General features: G+C 39.9%; 2 protein-coding genes across 4 annotated transcripts in view; one reads left to right on the plus strand and one right to left on the minus strand.

Moving 5' to 3' along the window:
- On the minus strand, window positions 93–17,343 carry MYSM1 (Myb like, SWIRM and MPN domains 1). 3 transcript variants are annotated; one of them, XM_021405260.1, is made up of 20 exons: window positions 17,188–17,343; window positions 15,850–15,925; window positions 15,571–15,641; window positions 14,490–14,567; window positions 14,326–14,352; window positions 13,783–13,861; window positions 12,987–13,085; window positions 11,895–12,658; window positions 10,634–10,764; window positions 9,456–9,559; window positions 8,429–8,506; window positions 7,744–7,832; window positions 7,372–7,426; window positions 7,276–7,287; window positions 6,770–6,844; window positions 6,306–6,494; window positions 6,028–6,160; window positions 4,078–4,183; window positions 3,903–3,960; window positions 93–2,933 (listed from the first exon to the last, which is right to left on the minus strand). In XM_021405260.1, the coding sequence occupies exons 1-20, from the start codon at window positions 17,256–17,258 to the stop codon at window positions 2,769–2,771; spliced, it is 2,460 nt and encodes an 819-aa protein (XP_021260935.1). In that variant the 5' UTR covers window positions 17,259–17,343; the 3' UTR covers window positions 93–2,768. The 3 variants fall into 3 exon arrangements, with proteins under 3 accessions (XP_021260935.1, XP_021260934.1, XP_021260936.1); XM_021405259.1 differs by having other exon boundaries at window positions 7,237–7,287; XM_021405261.1 differs by lacking the exon at window positions 6,770–6,844 and having other exon boundaries at window positions 7,237–7,287.
- Window positions 17,334–18,932, plus strand: part of FGGY (FGGY carbohydrate kinase domain containing) — a 291,340-nt gene continuing 289,741 nt past the window's right edge. Inside the window, exon 1 of the mRNA XM_021405281.1 lies at window positions 17,334–17,422. The gene's annotated coding sequence lies outside the window, so the exon portion shown is untranslated. The remainder of the gene's footprint in view (window positions 17,423–18,932) is intronic.

Consider the following 18,932-nt stretch of genomic DNA (forward strand, 5'->3'; position numbering starts at 1 on the left):
AATCAGTTTTTTATTCTTCTTGGCTTGAAATGAAGAAATAGCAGATCTTATCTGCAAGAAGCAATTAAAAATTTGGAACACATCTTCTGAAGTACAGAATATTCAGTCTTTATTAATAGACTCTTGGATACCATCAGTCAGGAATATCAAAGAAATGAGCAAAAGGGGAAAAAAATATTCAAAAAATACGGACAAGCCCCCCATCCTCCCCATGAACACAAGATAGAAATAGCTGTGAAAAAGCACTGCTGGTAACTGGGGTAGCAAAACTGGACTCAGACAAGAAATGGCCACAAACAACGTTGACAAAAGCTATATCTTAGGATGCAGTGGTGACTCTTCCAGTTTAAATTCCGTTGCTCCAATTGCTGCTCAAACATCTTCCCTCTCTTGAGGGGATGCATGGCAAGACATAACAGGTGGTCTTATATAAACAAAAAATACATTAGCCTGCAATATTTGTCCTAAGACAAAGTTAACATAAGAATAGCTGGTTAAAAACCACTGAGCTTCCCGATAAATGCATTTAATGTGTTTGGTAGCAGAAGTGGCAGTATTAGTAACGTACATCTTCTCAGGAGCACACAACTTCCAAACTCATTAGACACAAAGTCAGAAACAAATGACAAAAAGCAGAGTATTTCTTACCATGACTCCTGCCCACAGAATTATTACTTGGCATGACAAATACAGTATTTCCAACTCCCATACCGTACGGTGCGGTAGTACAGGATTATGGTGGTACTAGCAGTTTACTGGGTCCCCCTCCACCCTTCCTACGCTGTGAAGTGTTGCCAGTGGATAACCTGAGGTGCGAGAATCACCCTTGGGAAACCTGGTGCCTTTGTGAGTGTGCATATCAAAAGCTCAGTTCTGCACAGTATTCTCCGGAGATCTGAACTGCTTCAATAGTATATTTTACTCAAAACTTCTCTCACGTAATGTGACTTAAATCCAATTAATACAACTGTATTACGTTAACTCGCTTTAATTATTACGCAGAAGAGCAGCCAGCACATTCTTACCACTACTTTGGTAACACTGACATCTATGTATATGGACAAAGAACGGTATCTACTTCATACTGCTGTAACATATGAGGCTGAAATTTAGTTCTAGTTTATAGAAGGAGAATTACAAGATTTAGTACATACAATACATAGTGAATGATTCTTCTAGAGTATCCTACGCAAAACCGCAGCAGCATTCCTCACACTGCAGAACATCCCAGAACTAACTCGGGACAGAATGCTCTGTTACCAAGACCGTTGTCTAGATTAGAAATGCAGAAAGCCATGCAGTATTTTTAATTAGGAATTCCCAAAGATGATGATTTAGAATATACGCAGAGTCAGCATGCCTTAAGTAGATGGACGCACCAAGTTTGTAAATGATACACAGCAGCATGATCTAAACCTGTGCACAAGCACATATGACAGAGAAGGGAAAGAACAGTCACCAATATTTTCAAGACCATAATCCTTGAATGTGCACCGAGAGAACCATCAAGTGTCAACCGCTCATGATTTCACAGTCACGTTCTGCACCTTCCACTCAGAAACAGAGACTAACATTGTAAGACACGATAAAAAAAAAAGTAATTCTGAACTCTGCAAAGGAGCTCCCTCATTAGGACACAACTCTACATTTTTAAAGCTTTTCAAACTCTGCTTTATCTCTTTTTTTAAAAATGAAAAGCTGAAGATTTAAACATACAAAATCTTAAAATTCCATTTATAGATGTAGAAGTAGATACACATACACAATGTATTTTTCAGATAAGAATCAAGTCTACTGTTATCCCTGTGAGTATAAACTCAAGTTCTGACTTGCTTCACGTTTTCAAATATATTTTAAACAGATTTAAGAAACTCTGCCCAAGATAAATCTGCATACATAGTAATAAGTCAAGTTTCCTCGTGATTTAGAGGGCAAAATTTAAAGCACGTTTACTTTGTGTGCCTTCCCCCACAAAAAAAAGACATACTTGTCTGTCTGTTGCTCTATGCTTGTCATCAATGAGGTGCTCGTTTCCACAGGAAACACTGGCAAATAGAAGTGGGCAAATCACAATGATCTGACAGAGAAATATATTCTCTTCCTGTAGAACGGAAGATCAGAAAGACTGTAACCTGTCATAAACAGGAGTTAACATTTCCACTGGAAACAAGCACAACTAGTAATAAGAAGACAAAAACTTGCCAGCCTTCCTCATGTGTACGTAAAAGCAAGATGGCAAAGACATGCCAAAAAGCTCCACAGAGCTGCACACTGTTCATTCAGTAAAGTGTTAAGTTCCTCTTCTGTGAATTCATTTGACCTTAGACTCTCTAAAGCATTAACAAATTAATTGAGTGTCAGATGTATACCTGCCCATTTAAAAAATAAAAAAAAAAAAGCAAAATTCCCAACCTTAATGATCCGAGAGAGGGAGAACTCTCCTTGAAGACTGAAGCACAGCTCTCTTTGACAGCTGGTCCTTCTTCCCATATGGCAGACTGGGGTATAATTCACTAACCCTGCGATACCTGGCTTCTCTAAAGGTTAATAGTAAATGTTCCTGGTGTAGTCAGATCACGCTCATTAGGAGTTTTTCAAAGTATCTTTGAACCATAACAATACAAAGACACCGGATACTTGAACGGTTACTATTAAAATGGGTAACAATTTTGGAAGTGTTGACATAATGGGGGCCAGGAGGAAAAGTAAATGGAAGGCAAAATAAGCATTAAAAAAAATAATAATCCAGACTTGTTTTGTTTAAGCCATCACATCGACAATTCACTTGAACATTCATTCTTGTTTTCTTCAGCATTGCTCTTCTTTCCACTCTTATACATGGAGAGGAATAAGTTTTCTATTTGAGTCAAGAACTCTTCGGCAATGAAGCAGTTTGTTACCTTGCCCAAAGTCTTCCTCATGCACTCCAACAGCTAGTCAAGAGAAAACGAAACTTTAACATTCTTTTCCTGAATTTTATTTTCCTTCTAGCTACTTCACATTTCAAACTGATTTTTAATTATTTCCTTTAAGATCAACTGAACAACACAAGTTTTTGAAAAGAACAGATACAGATGAACAAGTGGGTGATTTTTTTCCCTACACTGGGCCTTTAAGAAAAAGAAACATGCTCGAAAAAGAGCCATATCCTATGAAAGCACAAAGGAACAATACTTAATGATCTTCCTTTGTCATCAGTTACTACTCAATAACTGGCTATGACCAAAAAGAATTGACAGTCTGTTGCAGAGGGCGTGTATTATTTTGTAAATTAAGTTCTTTCAAACAAATTACACGACAGCTAAATTCAAGAGAATTTCACCACCTCAATTTCAGATGTAAGCTATTTATAGGCAAAGCCACATTGCGAGGGGGGGAAAAAAAAGAACCGTGGATAATTATTGTGTATGTTTTCTGTTTATGCCTTTTGCTTTGGGCAGATTTTCTGTCTTGTTTGAGCAATTAGTGTTACAGCTGTAGTTGTTTAGAACCTCATAGCAATGATTACGCTGACTGGAAAATTAAAATTCTCACTTATGTATAACAAACACAGTACAGCTCTACTTTACTGACAGAGTAAAGGACTAGGAAGTCTAAATCTTCTCTCAACATGTGTGCAGTTCTCACACTGTAAGCATGCAGCGTGCTGAGATGTTATTCATTTACCATCCATTCTCCCCCAAACTGAGGTTAAAATTTAGCATCTGTCTGTAACTGTTATCCCCAGCTCTCTCAAGCGAGCATCCTTATTTTCATTGTCTTTGTAAGCAAACACGCTGTACCACAGAAGTCATTTACTGGGACTAGTCTATGTCTCTAATATTGAAATGTGTGACACCTGATGACACCAAACAGACAAACTTTAAATTACAAAACTTATGAATTAAAAGCAGCAAGCTTACTTTCTGCAAACAAGTCAGGTCGGAATCTCTATGAAAAATTTTATCCATGGGGACACTGCTGTTGAAAGAAAAGAAAGAAAGCAGTAGAAAGGTAAAAGCAGGTTTATGTCTTAATTGAAACCCAATAATAAACATGCAGAAATTCTAAACTGAGTACATTACAAAGCAAACGTACCTGTGACAGAATCTGTATTTTTCAATTATCCACCTTGTCTTTTCAAATATTAATTCCCACTGAGGTTCCTCCAACATCTGCTGTATTTCGAATTTGTAGGGCAGGCCTGTAATAAATTGAACATGAATATTGACCACTTCAGACTTTTATATATACATGAAAAAAATAACCTATCTTCAGGTCCCGCCACTCGCTAGTGTTAAGGATGCTGAAGTGTGATATTCTGGATGGGAAATTTAATTTCACTGGGGGTCTGTTCTCCTTCCTGTCCTCCACAATTCCTCACACAAAAATCCACAAGGTAACAGCAAAATGGCAACACGAATTGAGTTCTTTTAAGTTAGTAGCACTTAAGTCTCTGTAAGATCTGTGTGGTTATTAAATGAGAAAGAAAAAAGAGACTGGTTTTCTTGCAGGAACTGGCTGGTGAAGTGCCTGCTTACCGTTCCAGGCTTCAGAGGAAGAAATTCAGCTAGTTTATTGAAGGCATAGAGGTGTGGAGGGGGTAAATTTAGGAAGCATTCAGAAAGAACTGCTGGTAAAACACAAAGTCAGATACCAAAAAATGAGAGAAAATGGTGAATTTTAGTTAGTCATTTAAAAAAAACAAAAACACTTTTCCAAGAGCCTAAGAATTTAATGAGACAAATTGCATACTTTCAAGCTAGACCTCAGTGTAAATGAAAATAAAGCAATCAATAGCTTGTGAGTTGAATGCACCAGCAGAAATATCTACGGGTCTCATCATTTTGTTCCTTGGCACAGAACTGTGGCACTACCACTACAGTGTAACGTGTCCCAAGAGCTAGTTGAGATGCCACTTTGTAAGATGCTGTTTTCAGGAGGTAAACCAAAATAATAAGTCATCTCAGATGGAAAATGTACGTGACCAAGAAAACATCTACTTCTAAGGCCAGATAATGTTTCCATGTATGTTAACTCCACAACATAGGAGTGGCACAGGTGGGAAACATGAGGACAGCAAGGACTGCACAGATGTGGCCAACTTAGCTATGAAGCAAGTCTCCAGGCAGATGGTCTTCCTTGCTTACGCCCACAGGAAAAAAACAGAAGGGGAACTGTCAGATCATATGGCCTCTTCTATCTACTGCCTTGCCAAGAACATTGGAAATCTTCGTGTTTGGATACAGAAATGAGGCCTTAAAACAGGAGAACGCAGGAATAGAGAGAAGAGGCAGAGACCATAACCACATTCTGTTATCCTGGGATTTATCCTCAGATTAGTTTCAGGTTATGAGAGGAATACCTGATCAACATTAGAAATTTCAAACATTTTATATCAAGTGTTCTGAACCCTTCAAGAAAGAAAAACATCCTGTTTTTGTGAAACATCAGTTTTATTTTTAAGCAGTCATTTACTCTCTTCAGTTGAGATTTGTGCCAGAGCACCATTTCTAAGATCCGCTTGGTAATTCATCTTTTATATCTGCACTTTCCTGGACAGCTGGCACGTTTGATCCTTTGACTTTCTGAATGTTAAGTTACTCAAGTAAGAATTTTCCACCACTACAGCAGCCAAGTCTTTGCTATAATATTTTTGGTCTCCTCTATCAGAGGAGACTTTGCTGCTTTACAAAATTCAAGTAAAGCACATGAAAGAGTTTCTCAGATACTCAAGTGGATGCTGTCTGTAGCATACCTTGCTCTGACTCCTCTCTTTCTTTCCCAGATTCTGAGAAATACTACAATGTCATTAAACAGCAAAAACAATCTTCTATCTATTCATGCCTGTACACTGTTCTCCTAACAGCAAGGACTACTTGCAGGAGTTCCCTTTGGGCGAAATTCCTCTTTTTGTATAGTGCAAGTCCTTCCCTAGCAACATATAGTTGTTTTTCAAGTCCTGGCTCAAGAATAGGCAATATTTTTCCCCTTAGTATCCCAAGGGATAAGAGAAGTTAAAACAAAGGGTAAACTATCAGTACTTACGGTAGGAGCCATCAGAACTGATCTCATCACTGATGACTAGACAAGTAATCTGAGAATACGGGAGAGGATTATTTCGGTTGTAAGGACTTATAATCATTCCAATGAACATGGCACCACCCCGGGAGAAATAACTCTGAAAAAAAAAAAAGAAAAATGAACATCCTTTTAACATGCAATAGTGCAGAAATGTGCATTAACACTGTAAATACCGTAGAGGCTTTAAGGGTTTTGGCTTTTTTGGTTCTTTATTTATTATTAATGTACAAACCAGTAAGTACCTGATATTTAGCTTGAGTGTCAATATCCCGTATTGACGGGTTGGGGTCAAATGCTGGGTGGGAATGGTACCACCCAATAACACTGTATCCTCTGGCAGCAAGTGTTTCTGAGGCCTGTGTTTGAGACACAGGATCCATCTCGCACTGCAGTCCTGTACTGAGGCTATTGCACGGCTCTGCTGCACAAACCTGTTAAAAAAGCCTCCAGATGGATAAATGCAAGAAATCTTAATCAGTGCAATAAGAATTCAAGAACTTTAAGTCGTGTGCCAGATCTTCCTCATGAAAGAGCTGACAAGCCAACACTTTAACATAAAAGCATAAACAACACTTCAAGATTATGGTAATTAACATCAACTTCAATACGCTTGAAATAGATGCCCCGAAGAAATAACATTTACATCAATTCAAATACAACAGTTTTAATGTCGTAGAGGAAAAGGGAAAAAAAGATAAACACTTACTTCTACAACTTTATCAGCTTCAGAGTATCTTCCACCTAGCAACCCTATTACTTCTGCCATAGACACATGTGAGTGCTAAAATGATATTAAACAATTATTAAGGTTCAAGCTGTATAATTTCTCCTAGCTTTGATTTGCAATTGATAGAAAACATTGGCTTCACAGTTGCAGTTCAGTAATTTCTCAACAACATTTAAAAGCAAAACTTAGGACAGCTAAAGATGCTAAGATAGCCAGAGTTTCAATTTAAAGTAAATAAGAATGTTATGTTTGGTTGTTACTCACATGCATGTTTATAGTGCATCTGTATAACACTTCCATCCATAAAGCAATGCTATCTTCAAAAACTGCACAGCATTCAAAAACTACATACTTCATTGCTAAATCTAACCATGTTGCCCATAAAAACAACCCTCCCCCCCAGCCTGTACATCACAGCTTTCTGAAAGATAAAATTTCATCCTCACCAAATCCATTATTAAAAGTGCTTCTGAAGACACTTTCACCTGAAAAGGTTCCTGAAATCACAAACGTGATAATGAGTACAATAGAAGTAATGTAACTAAATAAAGCATTCTTGATATTCACTCGTAGATACGTACCTGTTTTTCTTCAGTGAATAAACAGCATGGTATCAGCTGAAAGGGATCAAAGGAACTATAAAATGAAAGAAAATTTCTCTAAAGATGTAGGACAGTCAGGAAACTTTCCTAGTTTCCCACTGTCTCCTCAATACAAGAAGAGGAGGATTTCCTCACTGGATGTTTTTCATCTGGTACTAGGACGACTTCCACCAAACATAGAAGTTCACCTCCCACACTTGTGAGTTTCAACATTAAACATCTGAAATGCTCCATGTTATTTCCAACCACCAGGAATATACTAATGATTTGCAGTGCTCCAGCCCGACACCATGCAAGCCAGTTGTTTTAATTCTAGAAGATCTATTTTTGAACACCATGTTCATCAAATACCTTTTTATTGGTCTTGAACCTTTAGAAGCTTTTGCAGGCTTAAGTTTTTCTTCTTCTCTCCTTCTTGCTAATTCTTCAGCAGACAGATGCTAAAAAATAATTTTAAGAATGTCTCAATGCCTTGAATGAATTCTCGCCATCACCGCCCTCCTGATGCGCTGCCAGTTGCTGCCTTACAGGATTGCTCAAGATATAGAGCAATAGCCACAGATAAATCACACAGCCTGAAAGTTACTGACAATCACAGATTTCCTAACAGATTCATGGCAAATCTGAATTAAATAAAACTGAAACATGTGGCAAAATAAGGCCGATTTATCTCAGGTTACACGCAAAAGGAATCAGTACAGAAATTAATTTCAGCTTCTCCTGATCCTTGATGATTTGATATTTTAACCTTAGCACTGCATTAGACCACCTCCCACCACATAAAGCACTTAATGAATTTGAGGCAAAAACAATTTTTCTATAACTAAAACTAAAGGCTCATGAAGTTTCGTGAAAGATGAGCTTTGAAGGTGTAGAACTGTATAGTCCACGCTCACAGCATGAACACCCTTGTAAACACCAAAGTACTTTATCAGCAGATGTAACAGCTGCAGGATTGATTGTAACAGCAAGCAATACCACCTGCTAGGAATTATCAGTAATCACATATGTAAATGAAGTTTCAAAAACAGGTTACCTCAAACGTCTGTCCTTCCAAATCCTTAGCATCACACCAGTTTCCCCAAGGGTCTCGTACTCGCCGCCTTCTTGTACGCTGCAGCAAGAAAATCAACATGAATCAAGGATCAAACTCCTGAAAGAAGCTGCCTTTGCTGCGTTTAATCAGCTGTAAGAACATCATCCAAAAGATTACTGCCACATGAGCTTTACTAACACTGTGACACACTTCCAGAAAAGAGAAAACACCCTGGAGTTCTGCAGAATTGAGTAGTTCACAATCTGTCACGAAATATCACCAGTGAAGTTCTCAGGTTTTTAAGGCTGTAAAGAAAAACACCTGGATGATGCTCCACGGAACATCAGCATCCCTGACAGCAACAGCAAATTATTATCCAACCACAAATTAGAGCACAATGTGGAAAGCCTTCAACCAGTGTGTGTGTGTCTTGTGCAAGCTACTGTTCTTCACAAAGCTTTTTTTCTTTTAATGGGATTGATTTTGTTTTCCTCTCATCAACTGATGAATTTTGCTATGAAGTACTTCAAAATGCTACATTACATGTAAATATGAACATCAAATCTGGCAAGCCTTGGTAATTCATCTAATTAGGAATGAGTTACTACTGTGCTTAATTGCGTGCATAAGACTCTCAGTAAGTCATATCACATACCCAGCACACTTGATGATTAAGACACAAGCAACTTAACCACACTCTATTGATATGCTCCACTGCTTTCTGACTAATTTACACTAATAAATTACGGGGAGCTGGGGAGGGAGGGGTTGGGACTCCAGGGAAAAGACTGTAACAATCCTTAGTTAAGTAGCTGGGCAATGACCGTGCAAGAGAACAGAAAAGAGAACAGATACCTGTCAGAAAACAAAACTTCTACTTAGACTGATACTTGAACTGAAGTGCACTCTAATGGAACTGCAGACTGAACAAGAGAAGGAGTTTCCTGAAATGCCCTGGCTTGAAAAGACCTGTATGTCAAATGCTTTTTTCTACCCCACTCTCTTCCCTCTGTCCCCCAAAACATACCATGGACTGCAAACGCTGAGCAAGCTGGTACGCTTCCACTGTGTCCTTGCCTTCCTTGGACCGTGTTTTATCAGCTGGTTGTGGTCTGTTATAGACAGCCTGCTCTACAGGAAACACAAGAGATACACACTGTACTTCAGTAACGTTTGAAGTGACAGCCATAAAGGAAGGAAAAACTCAACATGAAGACAGCTCTTACAGTCATACTGAGGAGAGATTATATATAGTTCTCTCTCACTACCACAGCATTTCTAAAAAGGGAAAACTTCCTTCCATTAATTCAATTGAAATAGCTTCTACTTTAGGCAGGATTTATTGTAGGGCATTCCTCCCTACCTAGGTGTCTGTCCGTCAGCTTCGGACCAAAGTCAACCCTATACAGAGTCTCTAAAACTGAGTATCAAATGACAGTAACTTTTAGGAATATATATACTTTTAACATACCAATTAATTTCAACATTTGAATCTTGTTAAAAAAAAAAGTAGCCTAGAGGTTGAAGACTGTTTTATTTACAAAATGCTTATGATTCAAATGGGGAAGCAGGAAAAGAAACAGTAACTTGAATTCTGTCTTCGGGGGAAGAAGGACAAACTTTCAGATCCAGCAGGTCTTGGGGCAAAAAAACCATAGGAGATAGAACAGCACGAAAGAAACACATCACCATCTGGTGTTCAGTATATGCAAGTATGAAAAAAAAAAAAAAATCAAACCAAGTGAGAACATTAGTTTGTGTTAAACCAGAAACCCATAATGCTGTAATTATGTTATAACCTCCTCTAGATTTTCCTAGGAAGGATCAATGTGTGCGAGCAGTACGCTCTCGGTATAATATTAACACCAAATAGGCTACAGCTCTATAGTTTGGGACCTGACAACAGTAAATAAAGCACAAAGGTTCTCTTCTACAGAACCTAAATGAAACAATTACTATTTAGGACATTAAGAGTACAGAAAACAGAGAAGTTAGATCATCTGCACTGACATGGTTCTGCCTAAGTGTTTCAATCAAATTAACTTAGGCTTCTCTTTTGAAGACGTATCTACTAACCTTCACGTCTACTCTTCACATGAAAATAATTGTTTTAATAAAAAAGGCTGATAATCAATAGGTGGTCTCAGCAAACGCTGGCTAAAATTTAAGTTCTGAACCCATTCTAATAAAAGTATTTTCTTTTACCACAGCCAAAGTTGATTGCTCCTATTAGTTCCAAGTACGTGTGGATACGTCCAATACAGTTAACATCACCACAGTTCTTCAGGCCCGGACGTACCGAGGTCTTATTCAGGTATTTGGGTTTACACCTCTCCCTGAAATAAAAGAGAACAACACATCATCATACAGAACACAAGTCAAAGCACAGGTGGAGATGAGACAGTGTTTTACCCCGATGCATGCACAACACATTGCTGTGCAGAGCAATCACAGCAAAAACACAAGTTTCACAAAACGTATGCAATTTATTTTAGGGTTCTTAGTACACATTCATATTCATGCAGTGCAAAATGTATGTTCCGTGCATTAAAACAAACTCTTCAACATGACATGCCAGGAAGCAATGAATTACTCAGAAGCGCTGTGATTCTTTTAAACCAAAATCAGAATGTCTGTGTTATATTCCTCTGTATAGCTCATATAATCATAAGCATCTTTGGTGAAATAAGCACGCCAGTTTTCAGTCTGTGCACTTATCACTTGCTCTTAAACTGATACTGAGTTGTTTGAGCTTAACGCTTCCCCAATATGGCATGTCAGAGTTTCTTTGATACTAGAGTAAGCTGTCAACATAGAGACCACTCAGTGAGAACCCAGTGAAATTTGGCAATTCTTTCTACTAAAAAGTAAAGTAACCCAGCCAATGAGCACACAAAACAGAACTGCAAACTGTACATTCACAGCCTGCTACCACAAATACTTAAGGTTCTTTAAACTGATTCTTTGGAGATGGAATATAAAATATTCAAATGTACAAGCATCACTCAAAATTGATTCTTAATTCGATGTATTATTTGGTCAGCGTTATCTTCTCTCGCATAGGCTGTTTCTTCTACCTGCTCTTTCACGTAGGCAGTACTATAGTTATCATTAAGGAATTAAATGAGTCAGGTCTTCTGAAGAAACATTCACTGAAACTAACTAAAGATTCTCATATATTGGATGGCAAAAACAAAAGAAAGGAAACATAACAAAAACAGGAGCGGTTTGTTCTGATATAGGACAAAAACTTCCATAATGCTTCCAAATACTTCCAGAATCCCAGAACTGGGAAGAGGTGAAAGAAGCACCACTACTCAGAGCCATTCACTGATAATCTTTAGAATATTGCTACAAAATTACTCCTACTCTTTCCATAACCCGTTTGTACTGCTTTAACTACAACGAAGCAGGGCAAGAGTGATTTTAATGACTTAGCGAAATAAGCGAAATGAATTTATCTTACCACTGATCCAAAATATAATTCCTAATTTTCAAGTAACGCTCCGGTGTTTTGGCCTGGCGCCCTTCAAAGAATTCAGGAATAGCTTGCTTTTCTTCTTCCAGGATGATGCTTCTATCAACCTCCACTTCTTGATCAGGTGGTTTAAGAGCCTCTGCTTCTTCTTGATGATCTTCATCCACTTGGCAGGGGGAATGAAGCAGCAGTCCGTTATCAGCCAGGTCTCTCTGTTCCTCAGTAAGCTCTTGGTCAGTTATTTGTCTAGCACCATGAGACGTTCCTGTTCTACCCTGTTCAGCTGTCTCTACGAAATTATTGCATTGCTGGTAATCCGAGTTCACAGATTTATCACCATTCACGTGCTGAGAACACGTTGCTGCAACATGCTGAAACAGTAACGTGTCCACTGTGGGTTGCTTGGTATTCTGAGGATCCTCTTTCAGTAAAGAAACAGCAGAACTGTGTCCAACATTTGGAAAAGCATGCTCTGCTCCTTTTGTTTCTTCAGCTGGACTTTCTGAAATTACAGGTAATTCAGATTTTCCAACATCTTGCTGGAAGGTAGGAGAAAACAGTTCATCCACGTCATCAGTTATGTCTACTTCTTCATCATCTGACAGCTTTTCAATTTTTACTGCATTCAGGTTAGGGTCTGCACGGCCTCTCAAGTGTCCAGCTGACCCTGCTTCTACCCTTATCCCATCTTCAGTGGGAACACTGCTACCACACTGACTTTGCTCTTCTCTTTCAGAATCATCATTTTTTGCCTAGGGAAAGGATAAAATATTTTAAGAAGGGAAAAAAACCCACAAACAATCCCCCCTGCTTCCCAGATAGTCAGACCTATTTCACTTGAACAGCAGACAGACACTCTGAGGTGCCGTGTTTGACAGGCTGACAAAGCAATAAAGATACCAAAATCATTCTAAGAATTTGAAATCAGGACTAGTTCCATGTTTAAATCTGCAAATAAGCATATTCTACTTATCTGGGCATGGAGATAAAAAGACTGGGTACTTCAACAGCAGCTTCTCGAAAAGACAGATTAAAAGCAAACTAACTTTACAACAACATTACTTGAAATAGTCTGCTTACCTTGTTCTTAAAGTACTGCCTAGCATAGCTCTTTACTTGTAGAACAGTACGACTCCCAACCAGCTTGGCAATTTTTGTCCAGCGGCGGCCAAATTTCACCTAGCGCAACAAAGCAAACTGAAGTTACCCAGCCTCTAACATTCCAGACATTCCAATGTATACCCAAGAAGTGTTTAAAAACTCAGTTTTGCATTACAAACACACAAACAGAACAGCTGAACCCAAGAAGCTCACTAATCGTATCACACCAAGAAAAGCACTGCATCCAGCAGTAAGAACTGTTGCTATTCTTCACTCAGCGTAGACATGCTGTAAATTCCGTTGCTTACTAACCCAAGGAATCCTACTGAAAAGGAATTTACACTTGCTGAAGCAAACCCTATTGCATACAGCATTGTACAACCATATAATCTCTGAAGATCTTACAATACTAGCTGCAGGAGTTCACTTCTATGAGTTGACTTACGCTACACTTTCCATAGTTAAAGCATGCTTAACTGTAGCAGTGTGGCTGTGCAATTCAGGAACCTACATATTTCAGACGTTTTGTGATCTCAAATTGTAACCAGTCTCAAGTGAACAAAATCTGCTAAACACACAGAGACATTTCTGGCAATTAATCAGTTTAAATCCGATTTATAAATACACTCTGAGTACATATGGTAATTATTTTTTAACAAATTAGACGTATGCAAGCAGAAGCAGCTAAATATAACACGCTTATTTACGATCAGTTTGTTATTTAAGATAACTTAAGGATTTCTATTCAGAGCATGACACGTAAATACAGTCATACCAGTCCTTGTTCAAACAGCTCTTTTTCTTCCGATGTCCACTTCAGCGAGTAGCTAGCTGGTTTTGTAGGAGATCGCACCCTGTGAACAGAAAAGAAATGAGTTAGTGGTTTCTCAAACATATATTCTCAAAGCCCAGTAACTGAAGACAACTCCTGCCAAGAGCACTACTGAGCATCTCATGTAAAGCTCATGGTATTGTTTGAAGCACAAACTTGGCTGATAAGATTGAGAAATGTGTCAGCTTCTCCATTGCAAAGGAAGACTCAAGACAACCATGAAAGCCAACTTGAATTAGCACTTTTTTTTTTTAATATTAAAGGGACCACAGGGACCACTGTGTTATAAAAAAAAAAAAGCCAACAAACCAGCAACAAAACAAAACAAATTAGTTTACTACAGGTCTTTGTTACACACAACATTTCTGTCTGCTGAAAGATCCATTAAATAGCTTTGGAGAGCCAACATTCTTGGGTGTGCACTCTGTAACTTAACAAAAAAATTAGAAGCCAGACTGAAAAATGCAACTATGAAGATGTACTTACATGACTTTTCCAGTTTTCTTATGAGGACTGCAAATAAAAAAACAGAATGAAATTAAAGGTTAGTAAATGTGATATAACTGCACATATCTGCTAATGACCAGCTTTTAAATCTCTTACTAATTTCTTATTATCTAACTGAGAATTTCTTCCAGAACACAGCTTACCTTTTCACAGATCTTTTTTCTGCTTCCTTTTGACTGAGCCATATCTTCTCAGAGAGTGATTTATTTGATAGATAATATCTGAAATTGCTACTAAGAAAGTTTTCAAAGTATCAAAGATGTGAGAATTCTAAACATTTTATAAATCACACTGCTTCATAACAATCCAGTTGTAGAAGTGCTGCATGTAGGCCTTTAAAAACTGAAATTTCACATGCTCCTACTAGTTTAATACAGATGGAAGTGATACTTGATTTCTGAATCCACACACTCACTTCACTTGGAGTGAGCTAGGTGTCCTGTTTCCACAACAGGCTTTTGCTTTTTTGACACAGAAACCATAATGAAGTAACTTTCTTTGTACCAATGCCATATCCATTTTCAGTTTAATGCTCAATGATTCATTATGTTGGGAAAATTACTGTATTTTCTTGCTTATTTATTACTCAGAGTTACTCAATCACAAAAAGAACATGAAAATAATACCATAATCTATTGAGGTCAACTTATGCCAGAAATTCTACTAACATCTATTTCAGGCAAAATTGCTTAAAACAAACAAAAAAACCAACATTGCTGTTTCTACTCATTTAAACTCACATGCACGTAGACAAACAACCAAAAAAAATTAGTATTACAGTTCAAATGAAGAACAATACAGCAAAAAAAAAAAAAAAAAAGAGTTTTTAAGCAAAAACAACTGTTTGATGAGGTTTGCTATGGCTGTGTCAGCACAATGCCAGAGGTGGCACTGAAAAAGCAGCTGATGTGGAAAGGAACACTATTTTCAGTGCCAGTGCCAGCCCAAAGCCAACAAGCTTTGGAGTCCTATTCTTAATACTCTGGACTGACCACATGAGAACATTTTGTTTCCAGCGCCTAAACAATGTAACTGTGGCTATGGATACATATTGTCAATGGATTGTGAAGAAGCCAAAGACTTACTAGCATCAGGAGGAGCTACAGGTGGCTATATGATTAAATTAACTCCCTACAATGCATCTACAAAGTGACAGTGCTTCTGTCACATTGACAAGCAAACAATTTGGGCTGTTAATTAAGAAGCAAATCAGAAAAAGGATACTCCTCCTCCAGCAACATTTTCTCAATGACAGCCCTGTTTTCTTCGCTAATGCTGCTGTCCAACGTCCACGGCTGCAAACAACACAAACATTCTTGAATCTTTGGATTCCGTAATGCTGTTATTTAAGTATCAAGAATCAATACATAAATAGCTTCTGAAAATAAGCAAGAAAACACTTTTTAATAAGCTAAAAGGGGATGTACGCGGAGGTAAGAGAATGGAGAAAACAGAAGTTGCAATAACCTTCTTAGAAGCACTATTTAATTAAAAATTACTTACAAGACTGTTATCAGTTCTCCAAGATGAATCAAGGTAGTGATCCTGCAGTAAGCTTGATGCTGAGTTTTCATGAGCTCTGAAAAAAAGTCCCATATTCAAAACCACAAATATATTCAATCAAAAGGAATGCTCTAAGAGTTAAAATAAATGCATCATTAGTAACTATACCATTAACAGAAGAATGAGTTCAGTCATGATTAAAGTCATACATTGCAAACTATCAGGTAATGTTATCCTTTTATAACATTCCATTAGGCATAGCATAAATCCCCTTCAGTAAGTCACCTCTGTTAGTACTCTGGACAGCAACATCTCACCTATCTCACTGCAAACTACACAAGACACCACTGACACCCTGCACAGTGAGAAGTCCCATCCAGAACCGCTGAAAATAGGAGGCATTTAGCAAAATGTATACAAAAGAAAAATACCAGAATTTCATGGATGATATAGAGAGCTATCTTTTTAACAGTGTCATTCACTTTGTTATCCCCTCTTAACATTTCTCCGTCCTTGTAAGAACGTTCCCCTTATAAGGAAAAAAAATAATAATGTCTTCCTGCAGAGGATAGCTCCTACTGCCAAGAGGTTTAATAGAATCTTATCATATGGGATAGTCAGTGCTCTTACAGACTTCAGATTACGCTTACCTTCCCCTATCAATATTTGCTTTTCACTTTTAGGAGACTACCACTAATCAACTTTCTTCTACCTTAATGTAGCAAAAACCACGCAGTCATTTATGTAATGACTTGTCATCTAAATCTTTGCTTCCAGAACACTGAGACTTTGGTAAAGAGGCATTAGCTCTCTATGCCTTGCATTGCTACTGAAGACAAATTCACCTATATTCTGAACTGCTTCGTGCCACCAGTTCCCACATCTCTTTGCAAACAGGAATACGTCCTCGTGTACAGCAAGAAACCAACGTTACTGCTGTCAGCTCAGCAGGGCCCTTTGCCCAACAGCCTATCTCTACCAGTGGCAGCAGGAGGTGCCACTCCAGAGCAACACAGTCTGGTTTCTGTCAGAAGGTGATTCCTCTCCCCTCCTCTGCTGAAATACATAAAATCGCTGCCCATTCACTTCAGAAGACGGTTAGACATCTTCTAGCTGTGAATTATCCCCTACCTGGGAGCCTGTTCCATGCTCACCGCCCTGTGGCCCTGTCGCTGTCCCCAGAGAGCAAAGCTCCGCGCTGCCCCTCCGCTCCCTGTGAGGAGCTCCAGCCGCCATGAGGCCGCCCCTCAGCCCCCTCTGCTCCGGGCCGAACAAACCAAAGAACCTCGGGCTCCCCGCAGCGGCTGGGCAGCGTGCCCGCGCACGGCTCTCACTCACCCTGAGGCCGCTTCCCCGGGCGCGGCCGCAGAATCCCCCTCCACATCCACCTCTGGCTCCTCCGCCGCCATGACAGAAGGCTCGCACCTCTCGCGAGACTAGCCAAAGCCTCGCGAGACGAGGCAGAAGAGAAGCGCTCTGCGCATGCCCAGTCGGCGGCGCGCGCACGCGCGGCATTCGGAGGTGAAGCCGCGCCCTGAGGAGATGCCGGGTGGAGGCGGAGAGATGGCGCTGGGTAGGCGGGGCGCCGGGCGGGGAGGGGGCAGCTGAGGGCAGCTGAGGGCGAGGTGGGGGTTGCGGGTTGCGGGTTGCGGGCAACGTATGGGGTGCGGTGTGGGGAGGGGGAGGGGTGAAGAGTGGGCCTGAGCGCGGTGTAGAGCTGGTCTGGGGTGCTTGGGGCTGCTGCCGGCTCTTTGGGGGTGGAGTGCTCTGAGGAGAAGCATTCAGGACGAGTTAATGGCTTTAAGTCGTGCCAGGGGAGGTTCACGTTGGGTATTAGGAGATATTTCTTCTCAGAAAGAGTGGTCAAGCCCTTGCAGAGGCTGCAAGGGGAGTGGTGGGGTCACTGTCCTTGGAGGTGTTCAAGGTGGGGTTGGACTTGGCGATCCGAGAGGTCTTTTCCAGCCTTAATGATTCTGTGATTCTATAAAGCCACGGTGAGGGCCAGAGACCCGCCTGCTGGTTGGTCTTCCCTGGCCCACAGTGCACTGACTGAGGAGGGCTGGTTTTTCAGTGCATGTTGCTGTAGGTGTGAGTTTTGTTAGCCTCATGCTGTGTAGTTCCAACCACGCAGGCATTCCTGTGCAAGGCGACAGCAGCAGAGTGTTGTGCTGCTTTAATTCAAGTTCCCTGTGATATGGAGATATAAATCACAGCTTTATTCTTCCATGTTTTTAAACCTGTGTCTCATCTTGTGACAAGTATTTGGTCCCTTGTGATAATTGGGCTTCTAACTAGACAGTGAGGGGAAGTGAGAAGTATGAGGGCTGATTATCATTGTGAAGGAACTGATCGCCATCAACTCCAGAAAGTGTTTCTGTTTCAAGAGGTGGCAATGCAAGTGCATTGCTTTGTACCAACATGCTCTGTTGCAACCTTTTTATTCCGTGCTGGAATCAGTTTGAAAGTGAAATTAATAAGTAGGCTGTCCTCATGATCTCTACTTAAAAATGCAAAACTAACAAAATGGCGTAATGGAAGATAGAAAAAAATTATTCTCAGAAAGAGCAGCGATGCGCTGGCACAGGCTGCCCAGGGAGTGGTGGGGTCACCATCCCTGGAGATGTTCCAGAACTGTGGGGCTGTGGCACTGAGGGATGTGGTCAGTGGACATGGGGTATGGAGTTGGGCTTGGTGATCTTAGAGGTCTTCTCCCGCCTTCATGATTCTGTGATTCTATGCAAATCAATTTTTAAAGTTCTAGGTTATGTTAATGCCATGCGACAGGGTATCATACAGAGATGTCTAAAGCGGGTACAGCCTGATACTGAACGCTGGTGTAGTCCTGCTTCTCCCCTCTGTTCAGCTGTAGCTGTGGAATAGGCTGGCTCAGCTCCCACATCTAGCCTGGAGCAGGCGTGTGTGGCTGGGCTGGAAGGGAGGGCAGAACAATCTGTCAGCAGTGCTTTGCAGTTAGTTCTGCCCGAGCTGAACAAACCAAACTGCAGTGTTATCAACTCCAGCATCTCTATGCTCTGTATCCTTGAGGATACAAATGTCTCCTTATTCATAATAGATGGCTAGTT

This window comes from Numida meleagris, chromosome 7, assembly GCF_002078875.1.
Source record: "Numida meleagris isolate 19003 breed g44 Domestic line chromosome 7, NumMel1.0, whole genome shotgun sequence".
In the NCBI taxonomy this organism is placed as follows: domain Eukaryota; kingdom Metazoa; phylum Chordata; class Aves; order Galliformes; family Numididae; genus Numida; species Numida meleagris.

What these genes read in the sequence shown, in the direction of transcription:
- MYSM1 (XM_021405259.1), bottom strand. Translation starts at nt 17,258, where the DNA reads ATGGCGGCGGAGGAGCCAGAGGTGGATGTGGAGGGGGATTCTGCGGCC. An exon ending in AATTATATTTTGGATCAGTG is followed by an intron (nt 10,765 to 11,894) that starts GTAAGATAAATT and finishes CTTTTATTTCAG; the next exon opens with GGAGAGGTGTAAACCCAAAT. An exon ending in TATTCACTGAAGAAAAACAG is followed by an intron (nt 7,288 to 7,371) that starts GTACGTATCTAC and finishes TTGTGATTTCAG; the next exon opens with GAACCTTTTCAGGTGAAAGT.